This window comes from Bidens hawaiensis, unplaced genomic scaffold, assembly GCF_021521415.1.
Source record: "Bidens hawaiensis isolate Kalapana, Puna unplaced genomic scaffold, B.hawaiensis_p1.1 tig00062013_1, whole genome shotgun sequence".
Classification (NCBI taxonomy): Eukaryota; Viridiplantae; Streptophyta; class Magnoliopsida; order Asterales; family Asteraceae; genus Bidens; species Bidens hawaiensis.
This window is the reverse complement of record NW_027501111.1, coordinates 1-15101: the sequence shown is the minus strand read 5'-3', so window position 1 is coordinate 15101 and position 15101 is coordinate 1. Positions and strand designations below refer to the sequence as shown.

General features: G+C 38.3%; 2 protein-coding genes across 2 annotated transcripts; both read right to left on the bottom strand.

Annotated features, from left to right (window-relative positions):
* Positions 1-1329: 1329 nt before the first annotated feature.
* LOC143603472 (protein FAR1-RELATED SEQUENCE 5-like) lies at positions 1330-4146 on the bottom strand. Its single transcript, XM_077080254.1, has 4 exons — positions 4098-4146; positions 3278-4043; positions 2798-3056; positions 1330-2034 (listed from the first exon to the last, which is right to left on the bottom strand). Exons 1-4 carry the CDS (start codon positions 4144-4146, stop codon positions 1330-1332), a joined length of 1779 nt encoding a protein of 592 aa, XP_076936369.1.
* Positions 4147-5918: 1772 nt separating this feature from the next.
* LOC143603471 (dihydrolipoyl dehydrogenase, mitochondrial-like) lies at positions 5919-8412 on the bottom strand. The gene is made up of 2 exons (XM_077080253.1): positions 8122-8412; positions 5919-7364 (listed from the first exon to the last, which is right to left on the bottom strand). The coding sequence occupies exons 1-2, from the start codon at positions 8401-8403 to the stop codon at positions 6114-6116; spliced, it is 1533 nt and encodes a 510-aa protein (XP_076936368.1). The 5' UTR covers positions 8404-8412; the 3' UTR covers positions 5919-6113.
* Positions 8413-15101: the final 6689 nt, after the last annotated feature.

Sequence of the window (15101 nt, the reverse complement as noted above, 5' to 3'; positions counted from 1 at the left end):
AGGTACCTGACATTGGTTGGACACCCAAAGGCTAAAGAGATTATGCGTACATGGTAGCCAACAAGAGTGGAGTTACCATGGAAAACATCAAGCAACGTAACAGATTGTGCTGTATTCGCGATGCGACACATGGAGTGTTATAGAGGAGGAGATCGTGTCGAATGTGACTTCAGCGTGGAAGAAGGCAGAAAGGTAGAGCAGATCAATATTCTTAGGATGAAGTACATAGCTCGCATATTGCTTTCGGGAGTAAACAATGCAAGGGATGGCATGTTGGCGGATGGTAGGGAATGGGAAAGCAAAAAACCAAAACAGGTTGTGGTTAAAAAGGTTCATTTTAGGGAGGGTTGATGGATAAATGTTGATACTTGGTAGTTAAGAATGAAATAAACGGTAATCGTATAAAAACATATGGTGTCATGTAGTTTATGCATGCTTATTGTGTTTTGTTTTGACACGTGTAATTGAATTAGACGGTTGGATGGTATGGTTGTAAACATTTGTCTTGGTTGTTTTGTTTGTTTTGATATTTTCAAGTTAATAGAACATTTAAATGGTATGGATGCAAGTGTTTGTGTTAGTTGAATGTGTGTAAAAATGCATGGGGAATGTGCAACGTATACGATGATGTTCGACATTTAAATAGAATGTGTTACTGGTACAATATATATAGAAAGTGTGATGCACACGTGTAATATGAAAACATAAAAAGGATATATACAGGTACCAATGTGTGATGCATACGTGTAATATGAAAAAAGGATAGACAGGGACCAATTTGGGATGCACACGTAACACGAAAACATAGTAAGGATAGATGTTCACATTACATTATACAAATTGGAAATTAAAAAACACTCATAGTTGTATTAAGATAAGAGGTGCAAATAAAAAAGAATGAACATGCGTATATGCATTATAATGCGTACACGCAACCTGATAATCAGTGTAACATCAAAAAGCGTGTGTAAATGCGTATACGCAATACAATATTAGAGTGTAGAATGTAAAAAAACACAGGTATATAAAAACATACCACACACAAATGATAATGCACCGGTCAAAACACATGCGCAAACGATATATACCACGCAACTGCACCCGTCTAAAACGGTTTAAACGCAAGTATAAAAATCAAAATATTAATCTGTATTACACAAACATAAGTTTCATTGGGCTGTACCAGCAGTCATTTCAAATTTTATTAAAATTCATAATCGTCTAATACGAAAACATGAGACGCGCTTATTGAATATATAACAATGCAATGCGCGTATGTAACATAAAGTGCATAAAATAAAGCATGCATGTAATATTAAATGCATAAAATCAAGTAGAAGCAACACGTTTGGACCGTGTGGCATAACGGTTTACGAAACGATCGGTGGTTGACTTGGCAACAGCAGCATCAGCTAAAACAGCGGCGGCGGCGGCGGCGGCTTCTTTGGCAGCTTTGACCTTTTCACAGTTACGGGAGTCATGATCGATCACGTATTTGTTGCATTTGTGACACAGCCTTGGGTTTTTGTTACAATTTTTCAGCAGTTTTTCAACCACGCCGACTTGACGTTTAGTACCCGACCCCTTATTTCTAATACCAGTCGGTGGCTTGATAGTCACATCAACCGTGCCGGGCTGTCCAACAAGCTCGCTTATAATCGAGCGTTTACTGTTATAAGGTGGCTCAGACGGGAACTCTTTAAACACCTTGTCTTTTATATCTTTAAGCTGGACAAGGAGGGAATTGAGGCAATCCGGTTTGTGTCTCAGCCGGTCAGCACATTCGGTTAACAATTCAAACATGTTGCATCTAATAACGGACTCCTCGTCATCTTCAGCCGAATATCTGTTCGAGATGTCATGAACCCTGTCCGGAAGCACGTTTCTCATCCACCGAGCAGGCAGGTATTTGCCAGGTATCAATTCGACCTGGGTGTACCTAAACACGCAAAAAGCATGTCTGCACAGATATCCAACACGCGTGAACCCCATGCACGAGCAAGAAACAGTTGTATCATGTGCATTAAAGTCGACCTACGTATTTTAACCAACAAAAAATGTAACATGAAAAATAAGGTGAATGCCGATGAATGTAAGCGTTAACATGTAAACATAAAAATAACAGAAAACATAAACAAACTTACCACATAATTGTTGACTACTTTGAATCTTTTGTTGGTATGTGCAATGTTGAATTTTTTAACGCCGTCTATTTCTGAAGAACTTGTAATATAACACTGCCTCATTCCTCTGTAATTTCCTTTTAAACCTCCAGGAATATTTTGCGTGTATATATCTTGGACGCGTGTATCTCCAAAGGCAGTTTTTCGGGCATTTTTGGTGTCGTTGTACTAGTTTCAATGTCAAGCTCGAGTTGAGTTTTTCGTTGTCTATCAAGAGCAGTGCCAAAACATAATAGAAACTGGACAAGCGTGTTGGCATGACTGGTGTTGACCTTAAAAAGAGAATTTGAGCTTTCACATCTCGATGTGGTTTTCATAAGGCAACACCATTGTATTTATCTGAAATAACAAGGGACCCATTGCTCCCTAATTGCATAAATCTCGGTAAGCCAATGATGATCACTCAAATTAAGGTCATCAATAAGCAATTTTCACTGCTCTTCAGATGTAGAAGGTGTTATAAACAAGTTCCACACCAGTTTATGTATGGAAACTCGCAAATCTGTATTTGCTAATAAGTCACCCGAAATCTGTTAAAAATTGCACGAGCGTTACATATGTGCATCATATATAACAAAAATAAAAAATTAAAACAAAAATTAAAATAATTGTACCTTTAATGGTATCTTCTTAACAATGTGCCACATGCAAAGTCGGTGAATTGACTGGTCAAACACAGCACGAACAGCTTGTTTAACCGTGGCATCTTGATCGGTTAAAACGAGTTTGGGCTGTTTTTTATGTGTTTTAAGAAACTTGTCGAGTAACCACTTGTACGACTCGATAGTTTCGTCATATATTAGACCAGCACCAAATGTCACACACTTCTTATGATGATCCACGCCAGTAAATGGTACAAATATCATGCCGTATCTGTCATATAATTACAAAAAAAAAGAAAAAAAATATGTTACACAAAATGCATACATAAAACACGTATAAAAAACACGTGTGTGGAATGTTGGTATCAAACAGGTGTGACGGTAGTACAATGTGCAGTTAAAAATGGTTAACATCATAAATATATACGTGTAATGCATCTGTGTATCGATCACTTACTTATTGGTACTGTAGGTTGCATAAAAACCTAAAACCTCCCCGAATGCATCATAGTTGCATTTTGAAACATCGTCAACCCAAAATATATACCGGAGTTCACTTCCAACAACTTTGTGTCCACAATCATTTGCAAACGAGAAATTTGGCAAGTTGATCGAACGAGAAATTTGGCAACGATCATTTGCGTATCTCTGTCAGAAATAAAGAGGCGGACATCCCTGGTTGCATTTTGGAAATCAGTTTTAGTGCCATTGACGTTGTGAGATCCGCCCTTTAACGAACATTGCAAGTTATGCGCAATGTTTGGACCAATTTTGTTTAAACTTAGTTTGTGAATGAAATTGCGTTCAGAATAACCAATTTTTCGTCGTTTCTTTGTAAACTCCATAGCGTTCGGTCCAATTAGCTCATGGGTATGAATATCAACAAAATCATATATCTTGAATCTCATGGTGTTTGGAACGGGTTTCAATCTTAGGCGGGCATTGCAACACACGGCCTTGGAGCTGCTGCGACGCGAGGTCGAAGCAAAGTTTGTGTTAATTGAATCAAAATCTTGGAATTTCGGTTTTCCGGCTCGAGTACAAAGCATGTATCTGTGTGTTACCGAACTCTTGACTCGTTTAATAGTGCTTAAACGCATTGAAAACCCAGATTTGTCAGCATACGTGTTAGACATATTGACAGCATCGTCCCACGTTTCAAACTCCATGTCTTTGACAGGCACAAATTCTTCAGGCACTTTAGGTTTCCAGTATGTTGTTCCGTTTGGTGTATGGTAAACAATACTCGACACACATCCTATATAAGGTTGAATATATTATTACAAATACATTAACATTTAAGACGTGTTACGTGACTGTAACAAATGTTGCATAGTGTTAACATTTAGATAACACGTCATGTAAGACAGAGTGTTAACATGTATAGTGCACATGTGTATTGCATAATATGGGTAAAAGGTGCTATAATACGTATATGCAATATAAAACACATACGTAATATATATCATTTATGCATTGAATATTAGGTGTGTATGCAGATCCATAAAGTCAATATGTTACCTCAATGTTCAACACCAACAGATTGCATATTATTATCGGTTTGGACACAATAGCTTGAAGCACCATCGCCGGATGACACTGAACATGAAACACTTGATTTATTGACACGAGATTCTGATATAGAGTCGGTTATTTCAGCATAGTCGTAACCGTTTGTTGCTGTAACAAAGGTATTTGACATAGAATCGTTCAATTGAACCGACAATGCACCATTAAATGCAACAATGCTTCCAGACGCCGATTTCTGAATAAACAAAAGCAAAAACAAGATTATAATTGAATCTAAGGTAGTAAAACGAATTTAACCTAACAATACACTCGATCAACATGTTAGGAATAACGGGATGAACTGTGTGCGTGATCAATGGAGCTCGATTTCAATTAGATTAGGACGATTCAATTAATTGATCTGGGCATCATCGATGGATTGAGATTGAACAGGGGAAGGAGATATACTGATAAGGGAAGGAATCGTGATAAAGGAAACAATATTTGAGGAAAAATATAGTTTGAGATGTTTTACATATTTACCCTCTTAACTTAGTAGTTCTCTAGTTCTCTCCATAAAATGGAGTTCTCTCATGATTCTCTCCCTATATATATATATGTGTGTGTGTGTGTGTGTGCGCGCTAAAATTCAAGCAAATATGTCTTATAACTTATATAAGCAAATAACAAACCACATAATCCAATCGAAAGAGTCTGAAGAACAGTTCGATTGATGGAATGAATAACCGCTCGACTGATGAACTAAGCCCGAAAAACCGATCTATTGATTGAATACATAGTCATATCTAATCTTTGGAATTTATGAATGTTGGAATAGTAACCGATGGATGGCGTTGGAATCGGAACGAAATATACGACATAGAAAAGGAATTTGATACGTAGAAATATTTATTGAATATGCTAAGACGGGAGATATGATAATTGCATAGAATACTTAGTCAAACGGGTTACTCGGGTTTACTCGAAACCTATTAAAAAGTACTCTACTCGACTCATATTAGTTCGGGTTGTACTCTGGTTCATTAGATTCGGGTTCGGGTTTCATGGGTTCAGGTACTTTCGGGTTTGGGTCAATAGTTATTCGGGTCGAGTTTCGGGTTGCGAATAAAATGACATCCCTAATCTTCAGGTATGTAAACGAGTCTCCTACACAAATGTAGGCACCGGGTAAGCCTTTTTAAAAGGGTGTAAATGAGCCAAGCCGCTCGTGAGCTACTCGAGTTTGGCTCGCTAAAAGTTTGAATCGATCCTAACTTAAACAAGTTAGAGCCCAAGAATCACTTTTCAAGCCCGCTCGGTAAGACTAAACAAGCCTATTGTTTATATAATTGTTATTTAATGTAATAAATAGATATAATACATGCTAAAATATTATAGATTTACAGGAACATATAATTAAATAATAAAGAGATGAGCGTGACCGAGCTTAAAAAATTAAAAAAATTACTTACAAGCCAAGCTCGAGTGTTAAATGTATAGATTGAAATCCGAGTTTGAGCTCTCGGTTACACCGATAGAATCAAGACAAGTTGAATAAAGAACTACATACCCTATTGACTCTGGATATGTTCTAAATTATTGATAAAGAGTATGAACACAAACCCTTAAAACACAATGAAAAAAGTGTTTTGTGCATCAACAAAAGTTAAAAAGTTCAACACGAGTATACATCTGTTATAAGATGCACAATAAGTAAACAGCTCACCAGTTCAATATCAAGTGTAGCAAATCAAAGAAACCTTGGACCCAACATTCAAATCCAATGCAAAACCATAACCAAAAATAACAACTTGTTGGCCTATATATGAATAGCCTTATCATAAGCTGCCATTGCAGCCTCCTTCACAGCCTCACTCAAAGTCGGATGCGCGTGACACGTACGCGCGATATCCTCACTTGATGCACCGTACGTTAAAGCCAAAGCCGCCTCATGAATAAGCTCACCTGCATTTGAACACATGATATGCACACCAACAACCTTATCCGTCTCCTTCTCGGTTATTATCTTCACCAACCCTTCCGCATCATCAATCGACTTCGCCCGACTGTTCCCCAACATCGGGAATTTCCCCACAATATACGCAATCCCGAGTTCCTTCACTTGCTCCTCGGTTTTCCCAACCGATGCCACCTCGGGATGCGTGTAGCAAACACCCGGTACCTTATCATAATCCACATGTCCTTCTTTGCCTGCAATGAACTCAACGCACGCGATCCCGTCTTCTTCGGCTTTGTGGGCCAGCATCGGGCCAGGGATGACATCACCAATCGCGAAAACACCCTTCACGTTCGTTGAAAATTTTGAGTCCACTGGGATCCGACCAATTTTGTCAGTTTCGATGCCGATGGTTTCCAAACCGAGCCCGGATGTGTACGGGGAACGGCCAGCAGAAACAAGAACCACGTCCGCCTCGAGCACAGTTTGCTCACCTCCAGCCGAGGGCTCGAGCGTTAGTTTCACGACATCTGTTGATGTGTCAACTGCCACGACTTTCGTTTTGAGCTTAAACTTCATTTGTTGCTTCTCGAGCGAGCGTTGAAACTGCTTACGAATCTCACCGTCCATTGATGGGACGATGTCGGGTGCGAATTCCACAACAGTGACCTCTGACCCAAGACGAGACCACACCGAGCCCATTTCCAAACCGATGTAACCAGCTCCAATAACAATTAACCTTTTTGGGACCTCGGTTAGAGCTAATGCTCCGGTTGATGATACGATCCGCTTCTCATCGATTGTAATTCCAGGTAGACCTTTGACATCAGACCCGGTGGCAATAATAATATTCTTGCCTTTGACTACGGTGGTGTCACCGTCAATGGTGTCAACTGAGACTTCGGAAGGCGAGACTAATTTCCCGTGGCCTTTAACATAGGTGACTTTGTTTTTCTTGAAAAGGCCTTCAATACCTTTGGTTAAAGTTGAAACAGCTTTGTCTTTTTGGCCCATCATGGCTGCAACATCAATCTCAACGTTATCAAACTTCACACCGTGCTTTGCAAATCGGTGTTTGGCCTCGTGGTACATGTGAGATGAATGGAGAAGTGCCTGAAGATTAAATCCATGTTTTACTAAAAAGAATGATGTCATGATAAGGAACATGTAACCATTGGTTTAATAAAACATAGCACAAAAACAGACCCTTACAGAACCAAAGTCAGGAGTATAAAACTATCATATAAAAGACTTGTGCAAATTGTCATTGTGAACAAGATAGAGGAGAGACAAATTTACCACTTCTGCACAAATAACTTGTAATCTCATAACAAGTTTCCAGAACAACAAAAGAATGTAAACCTGATAGTTGTTGCATAAAGTTATAAGAAATAACAAAATGTAACATCAGAAATACCTCCAACGTCCAAATAAGAGCAAGTCATAAATCAAAATCGCATACACCGATGACCATACCGAAGTGTAGAAGTTGATAAATAAAATAAAATATTTGTAAATACATTAAGCTCATTTATTTTCACACTTTAGATCAATTTACAGATATTTGTAGTATTAAGCATTACAGATATAAGAGTGAATTATGAAGCATGATCAAACTAAAGAGCAGCACCCATTCTCAATAGAAACAAACTCAAACTACCAGATAAGGGTCAGTTTTAACAAAAACAAAGAATCGAATCGTGATTAATATGCATGCTCATCAGCATAACATATGCCTAAATAATAATCCTTCACAATCAATCAACCAAATAATTATTTATTTATATTGAGCAGGCATCCAAACAGAAGAGCGTAAGCGTCAATTATGAATGGAAAAATAAGAGATCTAAGAAGAGAAATGAAGGGTGACCTTAGACGGAATACAGCCGACGTTAAGACAAGTGCCACCAAGAGCACCACGCTTCTCAATACAGGTAGTTTTGAGGCCTAGCTGAGCCGCCTTAATCGCCGCCACGTATCCGCCAGGTCCGCCGCCGATAACAACGACGTCGTTCTCATCAGATCCAGAAGACGCAAAGCCTCTGGAAAGAGTAGACGAAAGAGAAAACGAATACCGGAGTGCATCGGAGGAGGTCAAATTCAACAGACTCGTTGTCTTCCGTCGAGCCAGATTCGCCATCGCCATCGCCATTTTTCTCTCTCTTTCTCTGTGTGTGTTGTGGAAAGTTGAAAATAATATAATTATTTATTATTATTATTTGGGGTGAGAAAGAGTCCTTTTATCCAGAGATGTTCAACGAAACCGGTTCCTAGAACCGAACCGGTGGACCCGAACCGGTTCCTATTCGTTTTTTGTAGGAACCGGATCCTATCTGATTCAACCCGATGATCCGTGACCGGTTCTTGCATTTCTGAGTGGGGGCGGGTAGGAACCGGAACCCAGGAACCGGTTCTGGAACCGAACCATCCGGAACCGGTTCCTAACCGGTTCTAGCCGTTGGATCGAATATAGCAGTTGGAAATCGTTTTTTTTGGCCGTTTTTTGACCGTTGGGGTCAAAAATAGCCGTTTTTTTGGCTCCCCCAAGCACCCCACTACTAGTATAAATAGGTATTTGGTGTCATGGGTTCATCACAACACTCAAAACGCAAACCCGAACGTAAAAAAATACAAAAAAATGCTATTACAACGTTTTGAGTTCTCTAATCTCTTGTTTTCTCTTCTTCTATATTCATATTTGTTGTTATGGCTGCCTCACAATCATCGGTTGGTCAAGGTTCCAACGCCGAACCAAGTTTCGTTCGTATTGTACCTCATAATCGTAATCAAGAGATTTGGTGCAATTGGGATTTGGTTGAATTGAGTGACCATTCATTGAAGGCTCGGTGCAAGTTTTGTGGGATTTATTTAAACCCACTTTCGAATTCAAATTTGAAGAAACACATCGAAAAACCGTGTTGCAAGGCGTTGAAAAAGAACGTCGATTCGCAACAAACGCAAATGGATAGTGAAGGCGGAATATTTACATACCAAATTGATCGAGTTCAAGATCGTATGGCGAAGTTTGTGATTCAAGAAGCTTTGCCGTTTAGCCACTTCGAAAACCCTCGCTTAACCGCCATGATTCGAGATACGCTTCAACCACAATACACTCACGTAAGTCGTCATACTCTTAAACGTTATTGTTTAAAATTGTGGAAGAAGGCCAAAGAGGTACTAATTGCATATTTTGAAAATATAAATACGGGAATAAACTTAACTAGTGATGTTTGGTCGGCTCCACATGGTCTACCCGAATCTTATCTTTGTGTCACCGCTCATTGGGTAGACCCGTCATCGTGGGAAATGATGAAACGCACCATTGCTTTCGAACTCTTTGAGTATCCACATACGGGAGATAATTTGTTTGAAATTTTAGATTATGTTATAAAAACTTATAAACTAAAAAATAAAATATTTTCAATGGCATTTGATAACGCGTCGAATAATACATCGGCGGTTGATAAATTAAAATTAAAATATACGCCGATTTGCAATGGTGTATTTTTTCACTCAATGTGTGTTGCACATATCATTAATTTAATCGTGCAAGACGGACTTGCTTCGGATGAGGTTACATCGGTTATAAACGATTTTAGACTAATGATACATGAAGTTTTTAAGAAAAGTAAAAAAAGACAAATGGAATATAGAAAATTTTGTAAAGATACGGGAAGAAAAGCTTTGGGAGCTAATTGGGATGTACCTCATCGATGGAATTCCACTTGCATAATGTTTCAAAGTGCTTTGAAACAAAGAGAAACTTTACAAATGTTTCATTCTAGTCTTGCCGAGAATGATTTGGCAATCCCCTTTTCAAATGAGAAATGGGAAATTATCAATGACTTATCGACTTTTCTTGAAGTTTTTAAAACATCAACTACGAAACTATCGGGAACGTATTATCCGACAAGTCCCTTGGTTCTTTCGGAGTTATTTTTAATCGTTAACAATCTTAAAGAATTTGAAAATAAAAGTCCAATGTTTTCAAACATCATATTACCAATGAAGTTTAAATTAAAAAAATACTTTCTTGAATTACTACCGGTTTTTACTTGCGCCGCCGCTTTAAACCCAATGTTAAATGTTACGAGGGTTGAATGTGTGATAGACGAAACTTTTTCAGCCTTAGATATGCATAAAGTTGACCCAAACTTTTCAACAGAGGCAAAAAATGATTTTAACTTGAATTTTAAATTTATGTATAACTTTTATTTAAATAAATATGGGTCAAACATACACATGCCTATGCCGGGGGGGGGGGGGGGGGTGGGTCTTCATCAAGTTCAAGTGCTACTAGAGTACGAGATCCCATGATTAGCCTTATGAACACCGTTCGCAACGTAACGGCTAAAAAACAAAGGGGTAACACCCCTTCAAGCGAACTAGGAAGGTATAGTGCAAATGATTACTCTACCGGTTTATCCGAAAAGGAATATGGCACTTTTGATGTTTTAGCTTGGTGGAAGGTAAAGGAAACCGAGTTTCCGATTCTTGCCACCATGGCCCGTGATTTACTAACCGTCCAAGCTTCTACGGTAGCTTCGGAATCCGCTTTTTCTCTTAGTGGCAGGGTAATATCGGTGAGAAGAACAAGACTAAATTCGGAGTCGGCGGAGATGTGCATTTGCTTAAAGGATCACTTGGACTCAATCGATCGTATTCAACACGTAACCACTCTCGAAGATGAAACACCACTTGATGTTCGAGTGCACGACGAACAAGAAGGCATTTCTACAAGTAATTCCGAGGAAGAAGTCGCAACTGATGAATGTTCCTACAGATGAGTATTCCTCATCAGTGGCAACCTTCAGTAGTTGTCATCAGTGGCAGCTTTCCCACTGATTCAACTGATGACTGTTCCCACTGATGAGTATTCCTCATCAGTGGCAGTCTTCAGTAGTTGTGATCAGTGGCAACCTTCAGTAGTTGTCATCAGTGGCAACCTTCAGTAGTTATCATCAGTGGCAACCTTCAGTAGTTGTCAACTTGTCATCAGTGGCAACCTTCAGTAGTTGTCTTCAGTGGCAACCTTCAGTAGTTATCTTCAGTGGCAAACATCTTCAGTGGTTGTCTTTTCTTCATCAGTTAATTGTTTATTTTTATGTTAATTGTTTTTTTTATTTTTCATGTTATACAAATACGAATTGTAGTTTAGAATCCAAATCGCAAACAAAAAACGAAAAAAAAAAATTTACACTGTAACCGATTGGAACCGGTTACGGCACAGGAACCGGGTTAGGAACCGGTAAGAACCGGTTAGATAGGTTAGGGGTCCGAGGGTGGGAGAACCGGTTCGGTTCCCTAACCGGTTCGAGCTTGGAACCGGTTTAAAAGGGGGTTTTGAATATAGGAACCGGTTAGGAACCAGTTCCGGTTCCTAGTCCCAAACCGTTTTGAACATGCCTACTTTTATCTATTGTTTTTTGGGCCTTTGGGGTTGGTTAGATAGATAGATAATAAACTGGCCAAGAATATGTTTGTTTGTGTTTCTATATAAAAATTGAACCACTCATTTGTAACATCATCTATATTGATTGATGCCCAAAAACAAATAATGAGTTAATATAATATTATATTGGGTATAGACTCAGTGTTGTAGTGATTGTTATTCAAACGGCAGGGTGAAAACTGACGATCAATCGGCGTCTAGTCAGTAAAAGAATGCTCGAATTTGGTTCACTAAAAGTTTGGATCGAATCGAGTTTAAATGAGCTGAAGTGGGATTGAAAATCTGTGATAAATAAGCCTAAATTTCACTTATTGAGTTCGAGTAACCTAAATTAAACGGGTCTGTATTTATAAACATTTTTATTTAGATATTATATGCTTAAGAAATATTTTTGTTCTATATAAATATGATAAAATAAACAAATAATATATGCTATGTTATATATATATATATATATATATATATATATATATAATCAGGAGCTGATTTCAAGTTTTAAAAGTAGAGCTTGAAACAAGGCGAACTTGACCTTAAATGGGCTCGGCTCGTTTGAATGACCTAATATATTACTTTTTTTCTATATTTGTTTTGGATTTTTTTTAACAATTATTCTAGAATTTAATTTTCTTTACAAAACATATATTTTGTAGTTAGTTAAAAATAATGCACTTGTAGGGTTAAAGTTATAAAATGAAAATTGTTGTCAATGACGTTTTTTTTTAATCAATTATAGGCAGTGTTTACCGAAAAAATGTGTCACGTCATTTTTTCTTCTCATTTCCTGCGTCCAACACCCTTACAAGTGTAACAAGAGTAACAAAGAGATTGAAGGGGGGGGGGGGGGTTGGAATCTTAGATTTTGAGACATATATAGACTATGGTGCATTCAAATTCATATAATAATAATAATAATAATAATAATAATAATAAGGTAAAAATAGGATTAATAGTTATATCTTATATGTGACTACCCTCAACTACCTAATGTAACATATCGTATCAAAATATACCCAGCACACCTGCATATGTCATACCTAATATTCTTTAGAAACTGGTGTGACAAGTCGCTTTAGAAATAAACAAATCAGTTATAATATCATTATAAATATTGTTGGTTGATTTAACAAGTATATAATAGAATAGTTAACAATCATGCAATTAAAAACTCAAATGATAACTGTTGTTCATTGCATAAATGCGACACGTTTGAAAAGTATATCTTTCGATGATAATAAATACTAAAAACGTGTTGAGGTAAGGGGGGAGGGGTGGTGGATGTGGTGTGATCACTCATCACACACCTCACCCAATCAAATGGTGTCACATTACCAACCCCAAAATCTATCACATGTGATGGTTTTTTACTAGGGGTTGTGGTATGGTGTGATGGTGTGTGATGGTTTTTTTTTAATAAATACTAAATTAAATAAAAAGAAAACAATATTTTACATTAACTAAAAACTAAAACAAGATTACATTAAACAAAGACAACTAAATTAAAAAAACCGACAAAAAAAAAACCTACGGCCCTTCCCAACCCCACTTTTCGCATATCTCGCGTTTTCGTTGAAGTAGGAGCAATTTAATGGGTTCATCAAGATGGTCATGCGGTTGTAGGAGGAAAGTTAGATCGGCGTTTTTTTGTTTTTCATTCAAATGGTTGATATGCGTCTCCTCATGCTTCATTTTTAAAATATGAGCATCTTTCTTTCGCTCCTTCGTCTCGGCCATTTCCTCCATCTTAGCCGACTTGTATTCGGCGAAGTTTTCAGCCACCGCTTCCTTTCCAAGTCTTGACGGTTCCCCACTTTTCTTGCGATTCGGCCGTGTGGGTGTGGGTATCTCTTCGTCGGGATTGTCTTCGGGTTCTTCGTTCAAGTTCGTGTTCGGCATATTGCATGACAAGTCTGCCGGTAGACGTCGTGTAGTCCCCGAACTCGCAAGTTTTTGATCTTTTTAAACAAGATCCTTTCTTCCTTGGAGCCGTTGGTCCGTTCAAATCGACCAACGGAATCGGTACCCACTTCGTGTGACATCTCGCAATCTGCCACGCATCCAAGTGGGGAAAATCCTTACATTTGTAAACTGAGACATATTCGTGCAAAGCGTTCGTTATCATAGTCGCCTCGCTCGCTCCGCTTTGTGGAGTTCGGGTCTACAAAACATTTAGAAAAAATGTATTTATAACAAATTGTAAAAATAAAGTACTAGATTATAAAATAAATAAACTAAAATAGTTACCTCTTGGACGTAACAAGCGTTAAATTTTGACATTTTTCGATTCAAATCTCCCCACTTGCCGATCATTTGATCCTTGTTTCGTTCGGTTGCGCCGGGAAGTTGCGAGAAATGTTCTTTAATACGTTTCCATAACGCATCTTTTTTTTGTTGGTTTTAGCGTTTTTTTGATTCGGAGCAATGTAAATAAGCCTTGGTCAAGGCGACCTCCTCATCGGCCAACCAACGCCGAGCACCTCTTTGATGCGGCTGCTCATCCTCGGATTCATCATCCAAAGTTTGCACATCGTGACGAAAAGCACTTGCAAATTGATGTATAACATCGATATTGTCTAGAGGATCAACGGACATTTGAGACGGTTGAGAGCCAAACAATTGAGACGGTTGAGAGCCAAACATTTGAGACGGTTGAGATCCAAAAGTTTGAAAAGAATTATTTTGGTAATTTTGGGTAGAAAAAGGGGGATTAAAAGGTCGGTTTTGATACGATTGGTTTTGGGACGGTTGATAATAACGTTGTTGTTGGGAAGGTTGTTGTTGGTTTTGGGATGGTTGAAAAGGTTGGGGATAATAAGGTTGTTGTTCGGAAGGTTGGTTTGTGTCGTGTTCGTCTTGTAAGCGAAATCTCGTCGGTTCGCCTAGATTTTGTTGAACCTTTGGTCGGGTTTAGGTTTTCTTTGCACCCGACCCACGTTTCTTAGAACCCTCCATTTGATATGTTAAAAATGGTGTGTGTAATAGAATATTTTGAGTTGGATTTGTGTATGTTTTGAATATATATTTATAATGTTTTTATTGTGTTTGGTTTTAATGTTTTTTTTTTTATTTTTCAATTCCAACGGCTAGATTGACCCCCCCCCTCAACGACTATTTTTCTTGGAAATCACCCCCACCAAGCGTGATGGCCATCACGCAAACTACCTATTTGCGCTGTGACCAGGGGAGCGGCGGCGGTGTAGGATAGCTCATCACGCGTGACGGGGAGGCCACTACGCACCGCCCCGTCCGCCCTAAGTGCTAATCCTATCTAACTATTTTGTTATAACTATTTTATTAAAGTAAAATAATTGTGATACGTGTCTGTTTGTGGTTAATCCTCACTATTTTTTTCCTTTTAAAACTAATATATGTCATATATCAATAATTATTCACTTCCTTTT

Excerpts from the sequence above, each read along its gene's own strand:
- LOC143603471 (XM_077080253.1), bottom strand. The coding sequence starts at position 8,403 with ATGGCGATGGCGATGGCGAATCTGGCTCGACGGAAGACAACGAGTCTG. Across the intron at positions 7,365-8,121 it reads TCGGCTGTATTCCGTCTAAG|GCACTTCTCCATTCATCTCA; the intron begins GTCACCCTTCAT and ends TTTAATCTTCAG.
- LOC143603472 (XM_077080254.1), bottom strand. The coding sequence starts at position 4,146 with ATGACGTGTTATCTAAATGTTAACACTATGCAACATTTGTTACAGTCA. Across the intron at positions 4,044-4,097 it reads GCAACATTTGTTACAGTCAC|GATGTGTGTCGAGTATTGTT; the intron begins GTAACACGTCTT and ends AACCTTATATAG. Across the intron at positions 3,057-3,277 it reads ACTATGATGCATTCGGGGAG|ATACGGCATGATATTTGTAC; the intron begins GTTTTAGGTTTT and ends ATTATATGACAG.